Source organism: Camelus dromedarius, chromosome 13 (genome assembly GCF_036321535.1).
Source record: "Camelus dromedarius isolate mCamDro1 chromosome 13, mCamDro1.pat, whole genome shotgun sequence".
NCBI classification, from domain to species: Eukaryota; Metazoa; Chordata; class Mammalia; order Artiodactyla; family Camelidae; genus Camelus; species Camelus dromedarius.
In genome coordinates, this window is record NC_087448.1 from 50,053,801 (window position 1) to 50,078,187 (window position 24,387).

General features: G+C 37.1%; 1 protein-coding gene across 7 annotated transcripts in view; it reads left to right on the forward strand.

Moving 5' to 3' along the window:
* Nucleotides 1-245: 245 nt before the first annotated feature.
* Nucleotides 246-24,387, forward strand: part of NAA16 (N-alpha-acetyltransferase 16, NatA auxiliary subunit) — a 57,667-nt gene continuing 33,525 nt past the window's right edge. The window contains exons 1-9 of one of the 7 annotated variants that reach the window (XM_064493116.1): nucleotides 246-560; nucleotides 4,325-4,409; nucleotides 5,986-6,090; nucleotides 7,525-7,682; nucleotides 9,489-9,623; nucleotides 11,299-11,452; nucleotides 17,051-17,170; nucleotides 18,171-18,197; nucleotides 19,533-19,628. In XM_064493116.1, coding sequence (XP_064349186.1) covers nucleotides 507-560; nucleotides 4,325-4,409; nucleotides 5,986-6,090; nucleotides 7,525-7,682; nucleotides 9,489-9,623; nucleotides 11,299-11,452; nucleotides 17,051-17,170; nucleotides 18,171-18,197; nucleotides 19,533-19,628 — 934 coding nt within the window. In that variant the 5' untranslated portion in view covers nucleotides 246-506. The other 6 variants (XM_010991186.3, XM_064493117.1, XM_064493120.1 and 3 more) reach the window with 6 other exon arrangements.

The following is a 24,387-nucleotide window of genomic DNA, read 5'->3' on the forward strand; positions in this document are numbered from 1 at the left end:
GCACTGTTCAAATTCCTGAGCGGAGAGAAATCAAGAAAGTCAGACTCTGATATAACTAACAGTATCTTGTACCACAAGCCCAACAAGCAGAGCCCAATACAAGGCAGCGACTTATGAGGGGGTACGGTGCACGAGACTCACTCGGGGCCGACGTGCTGGTGACAGAAGCGACCGCCCGACACACGCCCCCGCGCTCCTCGCGGCCGGGCGCCCCGCGCATGCGCAAGCCGCGTCGGTCGAGGGGGGCGGGCCCTGGCTGCCATCTTGTCGCGCGCGGTAGCCACCGCCGCTGCCCCCAAAGCCAGGCTGCAGCTCCGGGGATCCTGCCCAAACAGCTTTCTTTTTCCATGACAACCCTGCCCGCCAGCCCTGCCCAGGCTGCCCAGCCCCAGCTCCAGGCCAATGAACTGATCCGTCGCCCGCAGCCCAACTCTTAGCTGCAGCTTGTCCCAGTGCCCATCCCACGGAACGGAGCGCGCGGGCGCCCAGCCTCCCCGCCGGCCGCGATGCCGAACGTGCAGCTGCCACCCAAGGAGAGCAACCTCTTCAAGCGCGTCTTGGTGAGTGGCCGGCGGCCGCGCCGCAGACCTCCTGCAGCCCCGGGCCTGGCGCGGCGAGCCGTCCGGCGGCGACGGCGCCTGCGCGGCGGGGCTCGGCCGCGCCGGGTTCTTTGTTTATGTGCGAGCCGGCACGACCCGACCGCCGCCTCCGCCCGGCCGCCGCCCGGCTCTCCTCCCTCCGCGGCCGCACCTTCCAGAGACTTCCCGCCGCAGTCACCCCGGGCGAGGGCGCGCCAGCCACGGCCGGCCTCGCCTCCTCCCCCAGTGCGCCCCAGCCTCCCTGCGTCCAGGTGTTGGTTCACGGCTTTGTGTTGAATCTGCTGCGCCTCGACACCTGCGAAAGCGGGAGCGATCCTGGGGTGGGTGGGGTACGATTTATACCCGTTACGGGGAAATAAAACCCTCACAGGCCAAGCCTCCGTTTGGGAGAGTGTGCCCCTTTCTGGTGTGCCGTTCTGACCCTCTTTGTGACTCGAGCTAAGTTGCACAGTCGAACACAGCTCAGGTTGCTTCTAACTGGTGCAGGCCCTGTCGTGACTAAGTGATTAAAGCCGCGCGGACGGGCTGGTGTTGCACTTAAGCGGAGCATTTGCTTCGTTTCCGAGCGGAAACCTGAGTAATGACCCCGTAATGATGACCACGGCCGGCCGAGAGGGGAGTTTGCTGTAGGTTGTGTGTCAGCGTCCTGGTGTCTTCACGGTTTTCCAGGTTCCATTCTTGCAGGCAGGAGAGCCAGCCTGCCTTCGCGCTGCTCAGCATACACTGGCTACCGTAGATTTGAAACTTACATGGTCAATAGATAGCCGTCTGTCAGTCATATAAAGACAAGCGTTTAGGTTTTAACGGTGTATTTGTTAATTAATCCCCGGTTGTGTTGATTATGTGACTATTAGCTGTTGCTTACCTTTATTGTAACTAAAATACTAAGTTTAGCATGGTTTTAAAAGTATTATCAACTGGGGGGGAGGGCAGAGCTCAGTGGTAGAGAGCATGTTTAGCATGTACAAGGTCCTGGGTTCAATCCCCAGTACCTCCATTAAAAAAAAAATCTACCCCCCAAAATAAAAAAATAAAAGAATCAAGAAAAGTAGTATCAACTGCAGATGAAAAATCTTAGAAATCAAGCTAATAGAAACTTTACACTTAGTCTTCAGAATGTTTTAAAAAAAGATGCATAGGAGATGGGATGAATTGTTAAGTCTTAATTTTATACGATGGTTAGTGTTGAGCAAATAATGAGAAACAGGTGTATAAACCAAAAAATCTGGTTAAAGCATTGTGGCAGATTGCTTTACTTGACTTTGTATATATATTTTTTCTTTATTTTGCTTTCATTTTTCTAATACCCTTATATTTTACACAATATGGAATTGGAGAAGTGAGCTTTTTTGCCCCTTTCTGCTGGGGTGTTTGTTTAGTTCAAATCATGTTATCAGTATTAAAAAAAAGCGCTATATGATTTATTATACGCTAGTTATAAAAAAAAACTAAAACGGTTGCTGAGTTAACTTTATCCCTAAATAAATTGGGAAGTGCTGAACATTTTTGTCTGCATATGTAATGTTTATTATAAGGTTAGGTGACTTTAGGAGTATGCTACAGAAATGAATGACTTTATCATCTCACAGTTGCAATACATGTGAGTGAAATTTTGCTCTACCAAATTCCATAGCAAACAGAAGGCTCTATAATAAAATTATTCTTTAAAGTTTGGTTGGCCAAAGTGCTTTGCCAGCAACAGTAATTTTTTTTTTGAATTAATTATCATTGTACTCAAACACAGCCATACTAACTCACTAGCTTGCTTATCACATGTTCTACATGGCTTATATCTGCCTATCTCGGTCTCCAAACTGGCTGTTAGCACTATGTTCTGTTGAGTTTTGGTAATGCTCCGTTCCCTCTTTCACAGATGAGACAGTCAAACCCAGGAATGGTAGATGACTAAGTGTCTAATGTTCTCTGTCTGATTGGTAGCAAAGTTGAAACTAGAATCTATTTTCTCTACTAAGTATATATTCCTTACTGAATTTAAGACTTTTCTTTAACCTGAAAGACTTGGATACTTGGAGATGACTACCTGGATTTGAATTATGGCTCTGACACTTCCTAGCTGTGTAAACTCAATAACTGTACCTCAGTCTCTGCATCTAAAATGGAGCTAACGTGTATCTCGTAGACTTTCCTGGGGTTTAAATAAGGGTTAAATGAGAACAGTGCCTGACACATAGTAAATGCTTTCAATAAGTGTTAACTATTATTACTACTGTTACTGCTGGTATGATTTTACTTCCAGATGATTTGATAAGGCAGAAAAAAAAATTTCTCTTTTCTTCTCCTCCCTAGTAATTTTTTTCTTCTTGTCATTGTCAGCTGACCTCCTGTAGTCAAACTCAGATTTTTTTTTTTATTTTTATTTTAAATATTTTTTGGAATAGGTAATATATTCACATGGTTCAAAATTTAGGTTTCTCGCCTGTCTTTCTCTCCCAACCAAGTTCTCTTCCACAAGGGCAATTAAGAAGCCTCAATTTAAAGATTTTTTTTCTATGAACGCTCTTCTAATTTTCCCCTCCACATCTCACCCCTGTTGAAAGAATTAACCACTTCCTCCTCCTTTGCTGGTGCTGTTTTACTTTGAACTTAGAAGGCTGTATATATTGACTTGATATTAAACAGTACTTAATTGTCTAGAACCTGAGGATGCAGCCATGTTTTAAATAGGCAAGATCTCTGTTCTCATGGAGCTCACAGTATGGTGGGGAAGATAGACACTAAGTAAGTACAAAAATAAGTGAGAATGTGAGGAAGTGATAGGGCTGTGTAGAAAATAGAGTAATACGACAGAGTGTGTGTGTTGGGGGCGGGTGGCAGAGAGGCTGGCAGTGTTAGAGTGAGTGGTCAGGTAGATGATGTGTGAAACTCGGATGATGAGGAATCAGCTGTGGGAAGATCTGGGGAAGAACATTTCAGGTAGAAGGAACACAAGTGTAGAGGCCCGGAGGTGGGATAAGCTTGGCCTGTTGATTCCTAGAAAGAACACCCGTTACCACATATGTGAGAGTGAGAGGTGTTCTCCTGGTTAATGACTGGAGGACAGGCCCTGATTACTGAGCCTGGCTGGTGGCATTTAGCAATAAAGACATTGCTTACACTTGTGTTAGACTAGTGATGGAAAGACGGTGGTCTTTGGAGTCAGACCAAAGTTTGCAACTGACCTGAGTCACTGGAACAAATTTTATGACCTTTTAAATTTTATGAAGTTTCAGTTTATACACCTGTAAGGTAGAGGTAATAACACCTACCTTAAGCAGTTGTTATGAGTTATAATGAGGTTTGTACAGACATACAAGTTGCTCAATAAATGGCAGTGTTTTTTGGTGTATATGCCTAGGTTCCATTGTCGAAGTAGCAAAGGCTTTTAATGCGGTTTCTAGTATTTTTCTGGGTTGTTATCACATAGGTTTTTGTTTTTGGATTTTGAATAAAAGAAAGCTTCAGCAGTGTGTTGGTTGACAATTAAAGTGTTTTTCTTCTTTATTTTCTGTAAAAGTGAAAATACTCAGATACCAGAACAGTTTGGCAAGGAGTAGGTAACAGAAGTACACTTCATGTTATAAGTGATATAAATTGATATAAAACCTTTCCGTCTCATGTTTTAGGCCTAATTTTGGATCTTCAATTTAGAATTTATATAATGCGGTGAAAAGTTGCTCCAGGTATATTCATTGTATATAATAATTTTTGTTTGTATTTCTTTACAGAAATGCTATGAACAGAAGCAGTACAAAAATGGCCTCAAGTTTTGCAAGATGATTCTTTCAAATCCAAAATTTGCTGAACATGGAGGTATTTTCTCATTTGTGAGAGATTACTTTGGGGAAATCGAATTCCAAACTCAGATGGAAAGGGTTCCTAACAGTGAAAGAAGAACACTTCCCAGATTCCATGGCTTGGTAGCTCTTTATTAGAGTGTAAACATGTTTAACATTTTTAGTTATGCCTTATATCAGTCTTATTCTAGGTTACTTTACTTCTATTCTGCTTAGGTATGTGTGAAATCTTTACTTTTAGATGAGAAATGGTTGGTTGATCTATTGATGAATTATTGAAGTATATACTTGTAATTCTTATAGACTTGATTTCATTTATTCCTTTGACTAGAACTTATAATTTCTATAATTTCCTTTAATTTCTTATGTATAAAATTAGTACAATATTTGCAACACCAAAGTGGTGTGAAGATACAGTTAAATGTTTATGTTTTGGGAGATGTCTTTTTTATATATCTTCTGACCTTCATAGATAAATATGATACTACTGATTTACCATTGGATATCAGGTTGTTTTTCTAGCACAACCCTAGATGTTAATATTAAGTCTTTATTTGCTTGTTTCATCCTTTTTCACTTGTGATCTGTGTTTGGTAAAAGGATGGATCAGGTTAGACATGTAAATTATGGTCCTGTAGCAGAGCAAAGCTAATTGAGTCTTTGAATGTTGAGTTGAGCAATTCTTGAGACCGGCGTATTTGGAAAATAGGCTGACCCTGCTCAGCTTTTTAATAATGTTTAAAACATTCTTTGACGGAAATGGAAAGAAGTCTTCATTTCATAGAATTTTAGAAATTAAAGCTTGTTTTCAGGCTATTTAGCAATGGAACTCTTTTCCAAATGGGAGCTTGTGGGGAAATCCATTATGTAGAAACAGATAAAATAAGATATTTGGTCAGAGGGGCCTGGACTGCTGGCTCATCATGATCTGAAAAACAGAGTCCCACAGAGATCAGTTTGAAAACCATTGTTCTTACCTGATTTCCTTCTTGTGGATTATACTGATAATTATTTCATTCTAAACCATTTTCATTAACTACCTTAAACATATCCTTGGGTTGCCACTCCCATAGTCCAGTGTTGTGCTTTTCAAATGCAAATTGATGTTAAGTTGACTACCTGAAATTCATTGGAATAAACTTGCAGCCAAAAATGAAATCTTTTCCAATATTGAGTAAGGTGCGATGAAATACATCTCTGTAAGGTAGATTGAGTGATTTGCAGGGTATAAATCAGATGATTTGATTCTTAATCAGATAAAGGCTGTGGTCCCCTGCAGTAGATTTAACTCAGCAGGACTCAGAACCCTGCTGTGTTGCTTTTTTCAGCAGAATAATATTAACCTCCTTTATAGAGTCTTCAAATAGACAGCTTTTTACCAACTCAGTCCTAGCCAAAGAATTTCAGAAAAGGACTCAGGCTAAGCTTTAAATAAATACAGAAATATACTTTTACTTTTTTGTATTTGGAAAGAAGTTCTTCTAACTATAGGATTAAAAGAATAAATAATATAAGCATTGATATTGTTAAACTAGTGTTAAGAGAATAATTTGAATCTTTCATGTGTAAATAGAGGCTAAAATATTTTTCAGAGACTTTGGCTATGAAAGGATTAACATTGAACTGTTTAGGAAAAAAAGAAGAAGCATATGAATTTGTTCGTAAAGGACTTCGTAATGATGTCAAGAGTCATGTCTGTATCCTTTTGCAGTACTTGAATATTTAATTTCATGTATGTATTTTCTGTTTACTAGTTTTTTCTAGCTCAAATTAAAGAAAAACTTTACTATGAAAAAAGTTAAACCTATATGGAAGAGAGAATTTAATGAACTTGGTATGCCCATTATTCAGTTTCAATAATTATCAATATTTTTAATATTCGTTTCATTTGTTACCTACCCCTTGTTTTTTGTTTATTGGAGTATTTTAAAGAGTATCCCTATGCACTATATATCAGTTGTGCTTAGTGTAAGAGAAAAGGAGCTTTGATAATTATATGTGACTTGAAACCCATTATTTTTTTCCTATACATCCATAAATTGAGTGGTACTTTCCCCATTCCAAGTAATGACTTACCTGTATAGTAAAATTTGTGTTCCTTAAAAGTTCCTTAAATTTCCTTTTAGAAATTTTAGAAGAGAAATTTAGAAGAAACTTGTTTTAACACAGATTTTATTTAATATTAAATATTATATTTTTGGTTCTTCAGCTTGATTTCTGTTGCCAGGAACTTAGCTCTTACTTCATTGGATACCTATAATTGTATTTTTCTTTGGTTAGTATCCCAGTTTGTAAAAAAAAATAAAAATACGTTTTAGGGAGGGATCATTGAAATTATTTTAATGTCTGTTTTGCCTGTTTACTTACTTATTCACAAACTTTTCACATATCGCCCTTGTATCTTAATTTTTTATGTTTAATTCATCCAGCTATTGGCCAGTATTGATCATCAGTTGTCTTAGTGGTGTTTTCACGTATTTAGCCTAGAGTTCTCTCAAAATACTAAATACTTATTTCTTTATCCCAGTGCTTACCCCAGAATGAAGAGAAAGGGAATGTAAGTATGATAGTTTTTTTGGCTCCAGATATCCTAAGACTTTAATATACGTTAAAGAAAGCCTTAATTTTTGTGGTCTTTAATACCACTAGTGAATTAACTGATCATTACATGTTGTTTTATAATTGATTGAGTATATATACTTGTTTTAAAAGATAGTTGCAATTTTATATATATTCTGTTTCCATACACAGTGTTGAATAATTGAATGTTGAGGTGCTGGTATAGGAAAAGTGAGGGGTAGAGGCTAGAAGAATTTTAGCGTGAAGAATTTTCACCAATAATTTTCTACGGTTACTTAAATACATATTGTAGAAAATTTCAAACATGTACAAAAATAGGAAAATGAACCCTCATGTGCCCATCACCTAGCTTCAATAATTTAACAGTTGTCAGTCAAGGGTGATCTGGTTTCATCTTTTATCACCTGCTTACCATCCCCCTCCCTCCGATCCCAGATCTTCCTGCAGTAAATCCTAGACAGAATACCCTTTCGTTAAGGTAAGCTTTATATTAGATGTGTAGCATAGTATATTCTAGTATCTGTGAATGTCTTGTTTCCTTAACTTAATAGGCTGGCATGTGTATGGACTCTTGCAGCGTTCTGATAAGAAATATGATGAAGCTATTAAGTGTTACCGAAATGCCCTCAAATTAGATAAAGATAATCTGCAAATTTTGAGGGATCTCTCTCTGTTACAGATCCAAATGAGAGACCTCGAAGGTTACCGAGTAAGTACTTTAGTCTTGAATGTACATGTTTCTACAATAGATGTAGCTTAAAAGCATGTGAATTCAGAATGAGGTGACTCTAAGACAAGATCGTGTAGATTTGGTTGTTCATTACAGTGTATAGTAGAAGGGGAAAGTCACTTGGGATCTTCCCCCCCCCCAGTAATAGTTGTGGAACTGCATACTGGAGCATCAAAAAAGGATAACTGTTTATTCATTTAGTGCTTTTTAAAAAACTAGAATATCTCCTATGTGCTGATGCTGTGCTAGATTTTTTTGTGGGCTTGATATTTACAAATTTGGTAAAGACAGCTTTTAGATTTGAAGTCTAAATGTCAGGATTAATTAGCTTTATTATGGGTTAGAAAAATCAAAATATGTGAGAAAGCTTGTTGTAAATGTAGTCTAGATCTCTTCAAACTGCTGTCTTCAGCCCTTCTGGGCATCTCCATGTGCTTACTCTGCTTGGTATCAGTATCTCCAAAATGGAATTCTCTCACTTTCTTAGGTGAAGGAGGCCACTGATGCTTACCAGTTCTCTCTAGATGAGTCTTCTTTAATTTACTTTTTTTTTTTTTTTGATGGAGGTGACCTCATGCATGCTAAGCGTGTGTTTCAGCACTGTGCTATGCCCTCCCTCCTCATTTAGAGTGTTGGCAGCATGGGAGTCGTAGCCAGAGAGTGAGAGATCTGAATTTATGATTTCTAGGTGGCAGTAAGGTCTGGGGTGTGTTGTTGGAGTGGGTCCCTGAAGCGGGATGGAGATCACTAAAGACGAGGAAATCTTGGATCTAAGAAGAGAGGTTATTGGATGCGTGATCCACAGTGTTGCGTTTGGCAGGATTTGGCAGAGAGAGGAAAACTGACTCAGACTTTAAAGAAGGATGGGAGTGACAGAAGCAGCAGTGAGAATAAGGGATGAGAGTGATAGAGCTTACTGCCATACGCATGAAAGGGACAGACACACATGAACACAGAAGAGTGATACTGTCTGAGTTGTTTTGCTGCAGGTATCATTTTTTAAAAATCCGATCTTGTTACTCCTTGTGGCATATAGTGTTGATGGACTTGTTTGTCACCCATTCCAACAACAGCGATGGAAGCTAAACACTCCCATTTTCAAAACTCATTGCAGCTAGTGTTCCTCATGTGACCCTGTTCCTCCAAGCAGGTGCACTTGCCCAAGACTTGGAGGCAGGTTAGAGCTATGAGGAAGTGGGGGCTGTGTAGGGAGGTTGGCTTTTCTTCTGATCTGACAGTATCTTGATTCTTCTGGGGAAGCCATGGTAGAATTTCTGGTGTTTAAATGTCATAGATATTAAGCTGTCTTCGAGAGGCAGCAGTGGTGTTTCTGCTAGGAAAGTACAGTCACATGTTTGAGTGTTTTCTCGGACTGTGTCCATCCTATCCCTGAGGCCTATAATAATGTGAGTATGGTCTAATTTCATATAATAATTTTATAAACAGCAAATTTTGGTTTAATAAAAAGCTGTATTCATCTCTCTTCTAAGATGCTTAGTTGTCAAATGAAATTCTCATTATACAAAGATAATTTTATCAGGCAGCCCAAAAGCATGGGCCCCAAGGACAGCTTTTCTAAGACAACCTTAGAGTGAGCTTTACAGAGTACTCTAGAACTTAAATTTAGATAAGGAGCATAAAAATATTTCTATTCTGGGAATCAATATTGTTTGTTCATTGAATTAGAAAGGAATTAAAGATATGTTTTCTTAGAACTCTGGTAAGTTATATTTTAGAAAAACTTAAAAAAGTTTTTCTAAATTTTTTTTTTTTTCTTTTTTTAAGGAGACAAGATACCAGCTTCTTCAGTTGCGCCCAACACAGCGTACTTCCTGGATTGGATATGCTATTGCATACCATTTACTGAAAGATTATGATATGGCACTAAAACTACTGGAAGAATTTAGACAAACTCAGCAAGTAAGAACCTCATGTTAACATTTTCTCCTACCTTCACAAACTGAAATACTTAACTTCTGTATTGCCTCCACCCCCAAACATAAATCAGTCTTTCAGACCTATGGAAAATTTGCACAAATTTTTGAAATAATTGAGAAAAGTTAAAGCATAGAATTCTTAATATAAAATAAGTTATATAAAATTGTTTATATACTATAATTTCAACAATATTCAAGTGAATAAGGAAAGAAAATACGTAAAAATGAAAATAGTTTTGTTACTGTGGGACTTGTTTCTCAAGTGTATATCGCTTTATATTTTATATAAATATATGTTAATAAATACATTTTAATATATATGTAAAATAGAAAATACAAAAAATATACAGTGTCAAGAGAAATTAGAAAGATGTTAACATTTTGCCATGATTGCTCCAGATTTAATTATTTTTTAAAGAAATAAAATGTTACAGAAACAGCTGAAGTCCTCTCATGTCCCTTCTTAGAGGTAAACACTGTTTTGAAGTTGGTACAGAGGAAAAGTTTACAATTTTGATAAAGTCCAATTTATCAATTTTTTTTTATGCAAAGGATCATGAAGATTTTCTTCTATTCTTCTAAGAATTTCTTTTATAGTTTTAGTGCTCACAGTTATTTAGGTCTGTGATCCAGTTTAAGTTAGTTTTTGTATACGGTATGGAGTGTGTGTCTAAGGTTATTTTTTGCATGTGGATATTTAAGTTTCCCACCATCATTGGCTGAAAAGACTGCCCTTACCTTATTGAACTGTCTTGGCACCTTTGTTGAAAGTCAGTTGACCAGAATATAAGGGCTTATTTCTAGATCTTGTATTCTGTTCCACTGATCTATACAGCTATCCTGTTGTCAGTACTAACACACTATCTGGATTACTGTAACTTTTTAGTAAGTTTGAAATTTGAAGTGCCTGTCTTTCTACTTTGTTCTTCTTTTTAAGATTCTTTTATCTATGCAAGGTTCCTTTTATTTCCATTTGAATTTTAGAAGCAGCTTGTCCGTTTCTGTCGGAAGGCTTGCTGAGAGTATGATGGGGGTTGCACTTAAATTTTTAGATCAATTTGGGAAGAATTTCCATCAAAGCAATATTGAGCATTCTGGTCCATGAACATGGGATGAAATGTCTGTCCATTTATTTAGGCCTTTAATTTCTCTCAGCATGTTTTATGGTCTTTGGTATATGGGTCTTGTTCCTTAAATTTATTCCTAAATATTTTGTTCTTTTTGATGCTATTGTGAATGAATTTTATTTTATTTTTATTTATATTTTAATTTTCATTTTCGGGTTGTTCTTTGCTTGTATATAGAAATATAATTGATTTTCATATATTGATCTTGTATTCTGTCACCCTGCTAAACTCCTTTATTAGTTCTAGTAGGTTTTTGGTAGCTTCTTTATGATTTTAACCACTTTTTATTTTTGTATTTTTTTTTTGGTACTGGGATTTGCTGACCTCTTGAATCTACCATAGGCAGAAGTTCCCACCTCTTTATTTGTTTTAAAGAATATATTAATCTTATTTGCTGTTAATCACTGTTCTGTTTGTAACTGCTCTTGGATTGCTTTTTTAAGTCTGTGTGAATGACTTTCCTGAGAAAGCAATTAAAGATCTGTAACTGCTTTATCTAATTATATAAGATAATTTGTTTTTTTTTTTCAGGTTCCTCCCAACAAAATAGACTATGAATATAGTGAACTGATACTGTACCAGAATCAAGTGATGAGAGAGGCAGATCTATTTCAGGAATCTTTGGAACATGTAGAAACATATGAGAAACAAATATGTGATAAACTTCTGGTGGAAGAAATTAAAGGTAAGTTGAACTGCTGTTTTTTAATGGCCTCAAAGAAAAGAATAAAAGCTATATACTTGATTCTGTCCTAACATTTAAATGAGACTTACTGTATCTCAAGCAATGTTCTAAGCACTTTTATTGTTAATCCATTATTAATGAATGTAATCCTCATAACAACCCTGTGATGCACATGTTATATCCATTTTAGAGATGGGGGACTGAGGAACAGGGAGGTTAAGTGACTTGCTCCAAGTCACACAGCTGAGTAAGGTGCGTACTGCTGGATTTGAGTGCAGAGGTTTTGACTCCAGATTCCATTTTTTTTTAAAAATAGATTTTATTCTTTTAGAGCAGTTTCAGGTTCACAACAGAATTGAGCAGAAAATAGAGTTTGCATGTAGCCCTCCCCACCCACACACGTATACTCCCCTACCCTCAACATCCCGCATCAGTGTGGCATATTTGGTACAATTGATGAACAGTTTCTATATTCTTTTTTTTTTACTTCGTAGTTCATTTTTTTTAACATTTTTTTATTGAGTAATAGTCATTTTACAATGTTGTGTCAAATTCTAGTGTAGAGTACAAATTTTCAGTTATATATGAACATATATATATTCATTGTCACATTTTTTTTTCCCGCTATGAGCTACCACAAGATCTTGTTTATATTTCCCTGTGCTATACAGTATAATCTTGTTATCTGTTCTGCATTTTAAAATCCTAGTCTGTCCCTTCCCACCCCCCGCCCCCTTGGCAACCACAAGTTTGTATTCTATGTCTATGAGTCTGTTTCTGTTTTGTATTTATGTTTTGTTTTGTTCTGTTTTTAGATTCCTCATATGAGCGATCTCATGTGGTATTTTTCTTTCTCTTTCTGGCTTACTTCACTTAGAATGACATTCTCCAGGAATACCTATGTTGCTGCAAATGGCGTTATGTTGTCGGTTTTTATGGCTGAATAGTATTCCATCATATAAATATGCCACATCTTCTTTACTCAGTCATCTGTTGATGGACATTTAAGCTGTTTCCATGTCTTGGCTATTGTAAATAGTGCTGCTATGAACACTGGGGTGCAGGTGTCATTCTGAAGTAGGGTTCCTTCTGGATTTATGCCCAGGAGTGGGATTCCTGGGTCATATGGTAAGTCTATTCCTAGTCTTTTGAGGAATCTCCATACTGTTTTCCACAGTGGCTTTCCTTGCTTCCCTCTCCCACTCTTAATGATTTAAATGTCTTCTTTAACAATTTTGTGTTTATTCTTTTTGTAATTCATGGCAGTTGTCTTCTTTCCAGTAATGAGTTTCTCATTTTTGTAGCATCTTGCTTTTCTATTTAGAGTAGACCTGTCAATATTTCTTTTAGCATGGGTTTAGTGTTGCTAAACTCTTAGTTTTTGCTTGTCTGTGAAGTTCTTTATCTCTCCTTCTATTCTAAAGGATAGCCTTGCTGGATAGGGTATCCTAGGCTGCATCTTTTTTTCATGAAGGACTTTGAGTATATCTTGCCACTCCCTTCTGGCCTGTAGTGTTTGTGTAGAGAAATCAGCTGAGAGCCTTATAGGGGTTCCCTTGTAACTCACTCTTTGTTTTTCTCTTGCTGCCTTTAGGATCATTTCTTTATCCTTGACTCTGGCCATCTTGATTATAATATGTCTTGGTGTGGGTCTGTTTGGGTCCTTCCTGTTTGGGACCCTCTGAGCCTCCTGTACTTGGATATTTGATTCCTTTAGGTTTGGGAAGTTTTCAGTCATGATTTCTTCAAAGACCTTTTCAATTCCCTTTGTTCTTTCTTCTCCTTCTGGAACCCCTATTATGCGTAGATTGGCACACTTTATATTACCCCATAGGTCTCTTATATTGTTTTCATTGTTTTTTATTTGTTCTTCTCTCAGCTGTTCTGATTGGGTGCTTTCTGTTGTCCTGTCTTCTAGGTCACTTATTCGTTCCTCTGCATTATCTAGCCTGCTTTGTACAGCCTTTAGGTCAGCTCTCATCTCAGCAAATGAGTTGACTAATTCTACTTGGTTCTTCTTTATAGCTTCTATTTCATTTTTGTCATATTTTATATCTCTAAACACTATTTCTTTTAGTTCCTTCAGTACTTTGATCACTCCTCTTTTGAAATCTTGATCTAGTAGGCCATCGATGTCTATTTCCTTGATCATGCTTTCAGGGGATTTCTCTTGATCTTTTCATTGGGAGTGGTTCCTCTGCTTCTTCATATTTCTCATATCTCTCTGGCACTGTGGCTTAAGGAGTATCAGTTATCTAGTTCTCCTGGAGATGGTGTGCTCTTAATGATTTTATTGCGAGGTCTTTGTATCTTCGCCCTGTTTCGCGAACTCAGCTTGCTGTTTCCAGAGGCCTTCTGTTGGCGCCCTCGTCTGTGCTGCTCCCAGTGGCTGTTGGCTAGCAGATCACGCCCCCTCTCAACACTGGGTCAGGTGCTGAGCTCTTACCCGGTGGGCGGGTGGGTCACTCCCCCTCCTGATGCTGCAGTCAGATGCTGTGCTCGGAGGAGGCAGGTGGGCGGATCGCGCCCCCTCCCAGCACTGTGGTCAGGTGCTGCGTTCCTGCCAGGACAGTGGGTTGCTGCCCGCCCTTTCCCAGCTCCGGTCGCTCCACTGCTCTGTGCCACTGCCCGCTCCGCCTTGGGTTGGCACACGGAGCCCCCCCCCCCCCCCCGCAGATTCAGGTCTGGCCCCACCCGCGCCCGGACGCTGCGCATAGGAGGAGGTGGCAGCTGTGGCTGCACCCGGCCTCTCTTCTCCCGAGAAGTACCAGTAATGGCAGCGCAGGTCTGAGGAGACAGAGGCTATTGTGCCTCTCCCCTCAGGGCACACCAGCTGTGTTGCTTTGCTTTTTTCGCAATTTATGGGGGACCGAGGTTGTTCTGCTCTGTATCCCCTCCCAGCCATGATGCGCAGCACCCTGCAGTCTCCCGGGGCTGCCTCAGTGCAGCCACCCCAGTCTTCCACCTGGCTCTGGCCTCCTGCCTCGGTCCCAGCTGCTGGCTCACGTCTCGGGCTGGGTGTCGCGGGGACCCTTTGTGCCCGTTTAACTCAGTTCTGTCAGTCAAGGGGTGCTCGGGGCAGATCTGAGCCTCAGAGGCTCCCCCTCTGTCCCACTGGCCTCTCCGTTGGAGAGGGCAGACCCAGCGAACAAGCACCAGTCCTCCTTTGCCGCTCCTTCCCCGTGGGATCATCCTGCACTGTTTTGCTTTTTCTTCTTTCTTTTTTCCTTTTTTCCTACCAGATTTTTGACATCTTTGTCTTTTGAAGAGGGCGATGTTCCATTGGAGTTCGGTAGGTGCTCTGGTTGGCTGAGTGGGTCCGTAGATGTGAGTTTTGGTGTATTTGTGGGAGAGGGTGAGCTACAAGCATCCTACTACTCTGCCATCTTGCTTCTTCTCTTCCAGTTTCTATATTCTTAAGCAGCATGTTATGCTGCCTTTGTATTCATCCTCCTCCCCCAGTGTTTATCTTCATATATAGTAAAAGGAGAATTGTAAATCATGACACTGGAATCATCCTGAAAGCAAGATTCATTTGTTTTCATTATGTGCTAATTATGAAGACAACATCTTGAGAAGTACTTTGCTAAAAATGTTCCTCAACACAGAGTGAGAAAGTTTTTTTTTTTACCCTTAGCTTTGTTCATCAATTACCCATTTCCTAAGCAAAACTGTATTAAATAGAATGTCCATCTAAATTAATTAATAATTAGTTTAAAACTAAAGTCTCATGTAACTGCCAGACTTCTAAAGGTTAATAAAAATGCTAGGTAACATTTATTTACTCCTCTGTGGTAATTGGTTAAACCGCTTTTTCTCACTTGATTTTTTTAGCACTTGTAACACGGGTGTTGTTTATTACCCCATTTTGAAGTTGAGGAAACTAAGGAGCTTAGAGAGGTTAAGGACTTACCTAAAGTCACTCAGCCTTTTAGGAGGTAGCATTAATTTCTAAACACGATGTTTCTGACTTTGGAGTGTTTACTTTTTTTCTTTTTTTAAATTTAAATAGACTTTATTTTTTAGAGCAGTTCTGCACTCACAGCAAAACTGAGTGGAAGGTACAGCGATCTCCCATATACCCTCAGACCCCATACATGCACAGCCCACCTCCCCTCTGCCCCTCACCAAAGTCTGTAGTTTATATTTGGGTTCACTCTTGGTGTTGTGTACCCTCTAGGTTTTAAACAATGTATTATGACATGTTATTTACCATTAGAGTATCATACAGAGCAGTTTCACTGCCCTAAAAATCCTTTGTTCTGCCTGTTTGTTACTCCTTGCCCCCAACCCTGGCAACCAGAGATCCTTTTACTGTCTTCATATTGTGCCTTTTACAGAATGTCACAGGGTTGGAATCATACTGGCTTCTTTCACTTAACAATGTGCATTTAAGTTTCTTTCATGTCTTTTCGTGAGTCCTTATGACTGCTGTCCTCTACTCTTATGGAAGAATGGGGCATGTTCATAGTTTTTTTTCTTTTATTATTTTTTTAATTGAAGTATAGTATTGACATACTGTTTACAGTTTTAGGTAGCAAACGTTTATGTGTATTCACTTTGTACCAAGTACTGTGTTGACCATTTTAAGTACATTAGTTGAGCTGATCATAAAAGCAGACTGATGCAGTTGATATTTTCCAGGTAAGGGGATGGAAATGCAAGTTTTGTAAGCTACTCAAGGTCACAAAGTTATAAAGTGGTAAAACTGGTAATTATACTTAGTCTTACTGTAGAACTTGAGTAATATATAACATATATAAATAATAAAATAGTATATATAATAACTACAATAGTATGCTGCCTCCTCCAAGGTGCTGAAAGCTAAAATAGTGTATATGATGAAAGACATTTCAAAGGGTAATTTGTTTGAAACAGATTCTTAAGGAATGGGAAATCTTGGGGATGGAAAGTTGAGATATTTTCTTTTTGGAGATTCTCCCTTTTATCTTGATTAGGTGTGCTTTCCATCATATGTGAGAAGTTTATATTCTCATTTCCCACACGCACTTTAATTTGTCTGGCTTAGTGAAAGGAATTACGTCTTAGAGGTGATCCACATGTGAACGTGGTTTGTGCAGTTTCTTGCTGTGAAGTAGTATTTAGTGTTAATGTTTTGTGAGTTAAACTTCTCTGATTTTAGTGACCTGGAAAGGACACCAAGGGAATTGAATGGAGAATTGTTTAACCTATGAATTGATTAGGAAAAGTAGATTCAAATCATGCAGTAGAAAGGCGGGGATATTTCATTAGAATTATTTACCAATCTGTACGTAGGGTACCTTTAGATACCTTAAAGTGTGTGTAAAAGTGTGCATAATGCACGGATACTTATTAACAAATTAATATCCATCATATGTATATAGGTGTCGGAGGGGCCAGAAGTGAATGTTAAGAATGTGTAAATGGAGGTTCATTTCTGAGGGCAAGCTGTGAATTAATCTATGTTGTTTAAACTGTAACAAGCCCCGAAGGGAAACATACAGTTCTGTCTTTCATTAACATCTATTATACTAATAATGCTTAGTGAAATCTCTGGCATCAGAAAGGTATTCTATGTTTAAGTAAAATGAATGTGACATTTAAACTTAATTTTAGGGGAAATGCTGTTGAAATTGGGAAGATTAAAAGAAGCCAGTGAAGTATTCAAAAACTTGATTGATCGGAATGCAGAAAATTGGTGTTACTATGAAGGCCTGGAAAAAGCTCTACAACTTAGTATGTAATAATATTTCTCGTCTACTTTCTCTTAACTAGTATTTGAAGTATAATAAAATACAAAGTTGTGATAATATTTGAGCATGCATATTTCTGATATTAGCATTCATTTTTCCATTTAGGAAAATTATAGGTTAAACATGGGAGTGAAAATGAATTCAAATATTTATACTTAAGTGACAAATAGAGATAATTTTAGGTTTTTTGATCCATTAAAATGTTAATAATTTGGACTAACTAGAGTGGGAAGAAAATGGGCATTCCCTTTCTGAGTAATGTCACAATTATTTAATATTTTTAAAGAATTAGAGATCTGTTACTCTCAAGTTCTAAACACAAGAATTGGGCCACAGAAATTTTTCTGAGTATGTTTTATATAGCATCAGCACAAAGAGTATTCTTTTAATTTCAAACTAGGCTAATTTGTGTAAAACAAAATGTCTTGCATCATCTTTTTGAAAGTAAGTAACCTTGACTCTTTTCAGAAATCTAGAATATTACTCCAAAATTTCCCTAATATTTTCATAATTAAATGTCTGTGGGGCAGTTATGTTGCTAAAATGCGGCCTAAATAATTATGAAACTGATATGAAATAACTATGAAGCTTAAGAGTATTGGAAGCAGCAGAATTTTTAGATTTAGAAAGTTTGGTAAATAGGTGGCCACTCATTCATTTACAATAGGATGAGCTATGTTTATATTTAAAATTTAATATCATGAGTTATTAAAAACTTTCTTCCTTAAATAATTGTTCTTAAGAAAATGATGAAAATCAAAATATTGATTAGATCAATACTTTTTTCTTAAAAAACAAGGAAAAAAGTCATAGGTGTGAAGGTTGGAAATGTGAGATAACTATAATTTTTCTTTAAATTACCAGTTGCTGATATGTTTATAATACAGATATTTAAATGTCATAATATGTTCCATATGTCTGGATCCATGCTTACTATAAAATACATTGATTACAAAACTAATTACATTACTTTACTTTTTTAGGTTCCTTGGGACCTTTTCTCCCCCATGGTAAATTTTGGAGCTCCAACTTCTGACTTCAAGTAGGGCATTGAGATGGTTAGGTTTGTCATGATGTTAATTTAACAACATTTCTAAGACTTGTTTTATCTAGGGTAGTGGAGAAATTTTTTTATACTTATGGCTTGTCATTCTCTAAGATTAGGCATAAATATAAGAACTGCTTTTAAAAAATACACAATAGCCTTCATATACATTTTAGTGTAGAAGTCTTTAATAGTTCCTGAGATCTCCAAATTGTTAACAGAATGTGAAAATTATTTCTCACATATCCCAGTTTTTAAAATTCAACTACATTGGAGCTCCAAACATTTTATTGGGGGAAGGAAGGAGTCTAAACAAAATTGGACTTCACTTTTTAAAGTGCCATGTTTATAATCTTTAATACTGAACACTATGCTTACTGTGAATATACCTTGATTGCTAGCACCAAGGGTTATTCTTAACAGTAATTATATTTCTCTGGTCTGAATTAAAATCCACTTAAAAGCTTATAGTTTAAAAACAGTTTTATTGCTTTTTCTTAAAATTCTGCTATTGTCTCATGGCTTATATGAAATAATGCATGTAGTCTCTCTTAGTAAATTATGCAGGATATTATTTTAAAATAATAAATTAGACCCAGATTCTACTCTGCAAATTGCTCTTGTAGCTTATATGTAGATCTTCTATTTAGTACTATAAAATTAGGTTAGTCTTGAGGGCGAAGATAGAATATTCTTTTAGAAATATATTTTGTATCATTATGTTTGGGAGAAATAATTGTCACTTCAGACAATCTGTACTGATGGGATTCTTTGTAATGGAGTTTCACTGAAGATTTTAAGTGTCAAAGCTACCTTACAAATTTAGTCCATCTTTTAAAATATCTCAGTCATGACCCTAAAGCTGTTGCTTCTGTAAGCCTCATCAGTAGGCATTATAGACTTTTGTGGGAGTCTATGTTAAGCTTTATTGATTCAGAGGATTTCTGTAAGATATGTTACAAAGGAACATTGATCACGAGTTGTGCATGCAGGGGCTATAGGAGAAGTGCAGTGTATCCTGAGTCTGTCTGTCTGGTGTGTATATGATTTGAGTTGCATGTAGTAGAATCTGTTGTAATGAAGTTTAGATTTCTCTGAAGATTGGATCTAAAGTGGTAATTTACTGATTATATTATTTCACTGCCACAGCGATTTTAATGTCATTCTTACAAAAATTGAGAGCAGCTTTAATATGGATAATGCAATTTTTATTTATAACATAATTATTTAAGTTTATTAGCATTTTGTCATAGATAAAAGTTTTGATACTTTGAATCTCACACATATTTACTGATAATAGGCACTTTAGAAGAGAGGCTTCAAATTTATGAAGAAATTAGTAAGCAGTACCCCAGAGCAATTTCACCTAGAAGATTACCTTTGAATCTTGTCCCAGGTAATACTAGGATATCTTTTGTAACACTAATAATTATTTGTTGAGATTACGCAACATCATTCACATTTTAAAACCTTGTTTCTGGAATAGAGTTTACATCTACACCAGTCTTGTGGGTGGGAGTGATCAGTTATTAACTTGTTATGCATTTGTTGTTAAGATTATCTATGTTGGTTTAGCTTTATGTTGGTTTTAAGTATCAGAAGCTACCTATATAAAATTGTTTTTTTATGTGACTTTAAAAAGTAAACACTGTATTTAGAAGGTAAATTGAATTCCCTAGAATTGATGACAAATCACATGTAAGGTATTGAGTTAAGTGGTAGAAGTTTTGAAATTGTAACATCTTTTTTTTAGAGCACAAATTCAAAGAGTTGTGAGCCCCTCGTGCCCACCAGTGTTTAAGATAAGAATATCCCCAATCCCAAAGAAGACCCTCTTTTCTCAGAGTTGACCGTGTTCCTGAGATTTGTGTCTTATCATGCCATTGTTTTTGTAGAGCTCCATGTATTTTGTATCTGTAGAAACAAAACCAAAAACCCTGCTTTTGTACTTTATGTAAATGGGGCGCTGTGCTATATATTCTGTGATTGGCTTTTATTGAACGGCAGTATACTCATGACGATCTAAATTGTAGCATGTAGCTGAACTCATTTACTTCTGAGCTTATAGGGGGTAAAGAGTATATTATTCAGATAGTTTATGACTTTGTTAATGACTTCATGGAAAATTGTGTCTTTTTCTTAAAGTCATCTTTTATTTGAAAGTGCTATGGACTATGCGTTATTTGTTGGAATTGGCATGTCCTTGAATGCCAGTCAGACCCTAGAAAGCTAATGTGACTTAAAAATCTCTATTCTAGGCTTGGAGTGAGGACGGGGAGCATATTTTCCATTGAATTCTCATTAATAATGGAAATATTTGTTTGAATAATTGTGTTATTTTCTTTTTATCAAGAGCTTCATAAAAATTGAAAGCTTTTTAGTTCACTGACTTTAAAAATATATGACATACCTCTTATAAATGTATTGGATTAGATAGTAGATACAAATTTATTTAAAAATAAATAAATAGTGCTTTTCAATTCTGTAGATGATGAATAATATTCTTCTGATCGTCTCTTTTTTGTTTTGGCCTTTGTGAAATAGAGCAGGTTTTCTAATATTTTCCAGGGAACATAAGTCCGAGTGGATGTTAATAGGCTTGGTGGGGAGGGTGCTGGTATACTGAAATGTTCTCAGTCAAGTGACTTTGGGAAGCTTCTGCTTAAACACAGCAATCAGGTTTCTGTAGAACTTTTAGTATATGCATTGTAAGTTTCCAAGATGAGATACACTGTGCAGGAAGGGGCGTTTCCCTAGTAAAGTATCTTCTGGAAGATGCTTGGACTCGCATTTCTATATCTCCTTTTAAAAATAAAACAAAATAAAACCCAGCTTTTTGAAATAGAACTCACCATAAAATTCACTTTAAAAAAGTGTGCAGCTCAGCATTTTAGCATATTCATGGAGCTGTGCAGCCGTCATCACTGTCTGGTCTCAGAAAATTTCCATCACTCCAGAAAGAACACTCATACCCGTTAACAGACCCTGCCCCGCGACTGGGCAGCCACTGGTCTCACTTTCTGTACCTATGGATTTGCCTATTCTGGACATTTTGTATAATTGAAATCATACTATAGGTGGTCTTTTCTGTCTGGCTGCTGCTGCTGCTGCTGCTTTTTTTTTTAATGTCTCAAGTTATGTTTTGCGTTTCATAGTGCCAGTTGGGATATTAGTTCGGGGCTTCCAAATGCATTCACATGCCTCTTAGGAAAAGAAAGAAAACTCATTTAACTTCAGGCTTGCAAATAAGACTTCATTAGTTCCATCATGCCTTTATGGAACATGGGGCTTTAGGTTTACACTGCTTAGATTTGTTTCCATAGTCAACAAAGTTTGCTGAAAACTCCCAGTGATGATAACAGACACATTTTTACTAACGTATAGCCTGGAGCCAGTTGTTGATTTTAAAGTGTGATTTAGGTTGAAGTGGAATCATCCTGGACCCTCCAGGACATCCTGTCTTTGAAATGCTAAGAGGATCTCTTGACAAGGGAGGTCTCAGCTGAGGGCTTCAAGGACAGCACCACTGTGAGGTTCTAACATGCATGTATTTACAAAGCTCTTGGTGACCATATATAGAATTATGCAACTGCTTAATTGAATCTCTACAACAGCTGAATACTTCATTAAGTTTTATTTGCCTGTTTAGAAATATTTTTATATATAATAAGAAAAGCATCTCAGTATTATCAAAGGCAATATGATCTTTTTCAAGAAATGTGATGAAACTTTAGAAAGCAAGTTTTGAAAAAGATTCTTCAGTATTTAGATTAAAAGGTTTATTACCTACAGATTAGTAAATAAAGTAGAAGTTCCGGGGAGATTCTCCAATAGTCTAAAGTATTAGGTGCTGTAAATACAATACTCCTGTTTTTTTTTTAGAGGGGGGAGGTAATTAGGTTTATTTATTTGTTAATTTACTTAATGAAGGTACTGGGGATTGAACCCAGGACCTTATGCATGCTAAGCATGTGCTCTACCAATTGAGCTATACCCTGTCTTTTCAAAATAACTACTTTAATTTATCGTGATCTATTAGTCTCCACTGGCCAAGGAGAGAGAGGGAAGGAGATAGTTCAGAGTATTCAGCGTAGAATGCTAATCAAGTTTTGTTCCTATTTATCTTATTTTTGTTTCATTGGATTATTTCTGTTTATTTTTTTACTGAGATGTAATTGACATATAACCTGTTAAGTTTAAGGTGTATATTCTATTCTTTTGATACATATATATATTTCAGTATTATTACTGCTGTAGTGTTAACTGACATCTCCATGAGGTCACATAATTATAATTTCTTTTTTGCTCTGAGAACATGTACCATTATATAAAATAAATTCCCCGTTTATCAGATCTTGTTGTTTATGTTCATTATTTTACCAGTGGTTTTGGGGACATCAGTTTTTATGTGAATCTGTGCTACATCTAGTGGTGAATTAGCTTGGCATCTTTGTAGTCATTCAGCCTGTTTTATAAGCTGCACTGCTAAACAGGCACATAACGATTGATAGCTTTTTTTTTCCCCCTAAAGGAAAGATTATGAGGGTACTAAAGAATTGTTTAAAAATGACTAGGAAGAAGGGAGATAATATTTTTTGTGAAGTGGTTTTTCTTATACGTAAAGAAAATAATTATGAGATGGGTAAATAGTAAGTAATTTGGGATTTAGTATGTGACGAGCAGTTGAGTGGCTGTGTAGACTTCTGGTTTAGACAACACGTTTATGCAAGTTCTAAATGAAACGGTGTCTTTTTGGTATTTCTGTCCCCTGGCCACCAAGTTTGCTTCCCTAGACACAGCCATTGTTACCAGTAGATAGTGTATTCTTACAGAAATACCTTGTGCATATATAAGCAAATATACACGTGTGTGGGGTTTATGGGTAGTTCTCCTTTTATCTTCCCCCTTTGCCTGGCACCTGGTTTTCCTTTTCACTTAACTCTGTGTCTAGAGTTCAGTCCTGTATCAGTATGTACAATTTCCCTCATTCTTTCTCTCAGCTACCTGCACAATCTCACTAATAGTTTAGTCGGAGAGGAGGCTTTCAATATTGTGGATGCTTGAGAGCTGGGTATCGCCTTTTAAATCAGATCTGTAGTATGATCTAAATAGATTGAGAAAGTTGACCAAGAAGAGGAGTTCAAAGTAGCCTCTGACATGAAGACAAAATGCTAGGTTTCTCAGTGGATGATAGCACATATGGAAAACATTCTTAACTATAGAAACACAGTGGCTGTCAGATATCAAGGCATACAGTGATAGACATTTATTGAGTGGTTATGGTGTGCGAGACACTCCGCTACCACTGTATACTTGTCATCCTGTGTGAGCCACACAAGTGTGTACCCTTGAGGCTGGTGTCATCCTCATCTTCCAATGGCTAAGTGAGGTTTTCAGTTGACAACGTCATACACAAAGCAAGCAACATCTCTTACTGCCTACTACAATATTGTTAACTTCTGCTTTATTCTCAGAGGGAGTGCTGGAAAGATTTGATCTCTGAAACTACTTCTTTGTTGTCTTGGTATATACTTTGTTATATAACTTGTTGAAAATCACATATTATGAAGACAACACAGAATTTCACTCTGGACTGAGTATACGTGATTACTTCCCTAACACTTAGTAGTAGTTTCAGAGATCAGATCTTTCCAGCACTTCCTCTGATAAAAAGATTAAAGATCATCTGAAAACAGTCTTTATAGTAAATTGAGGTGATGAATGTTGAATCTATTTTTTATACTTGATAAATTTTTTTCTCCAAATTTTTATGACATCTATAATATATTGAGTATGCATGTTTTGCTTAGTGGTGTCAGTCACAACAAGTAAAAATAATCACTTGGGTTGTTATTTCGGTAAAATATTGTGATTCATACAGAAGCCTTAAGAAAGGTCATTTCAGTAGTTAACTTTAGGTTAAACCATTCATGACATATATGTATCTTTTTAGAGTGGACAGATCCATGCCCTTACATGTTAACCCTTACTGTTGGAAGGTTAGAGCCTTTGTATTTAAAACGAAATTTTTTTCTCAGTTTCTTTCTGCTTTTAAAAAGTGACACCGATGTTTTTTGGTAAGAATTTAGCAATAATAGAATTATTTCCTTGATGTTACAAATAGGGTATTTATTTAATTCTGATGTTAGAATGCC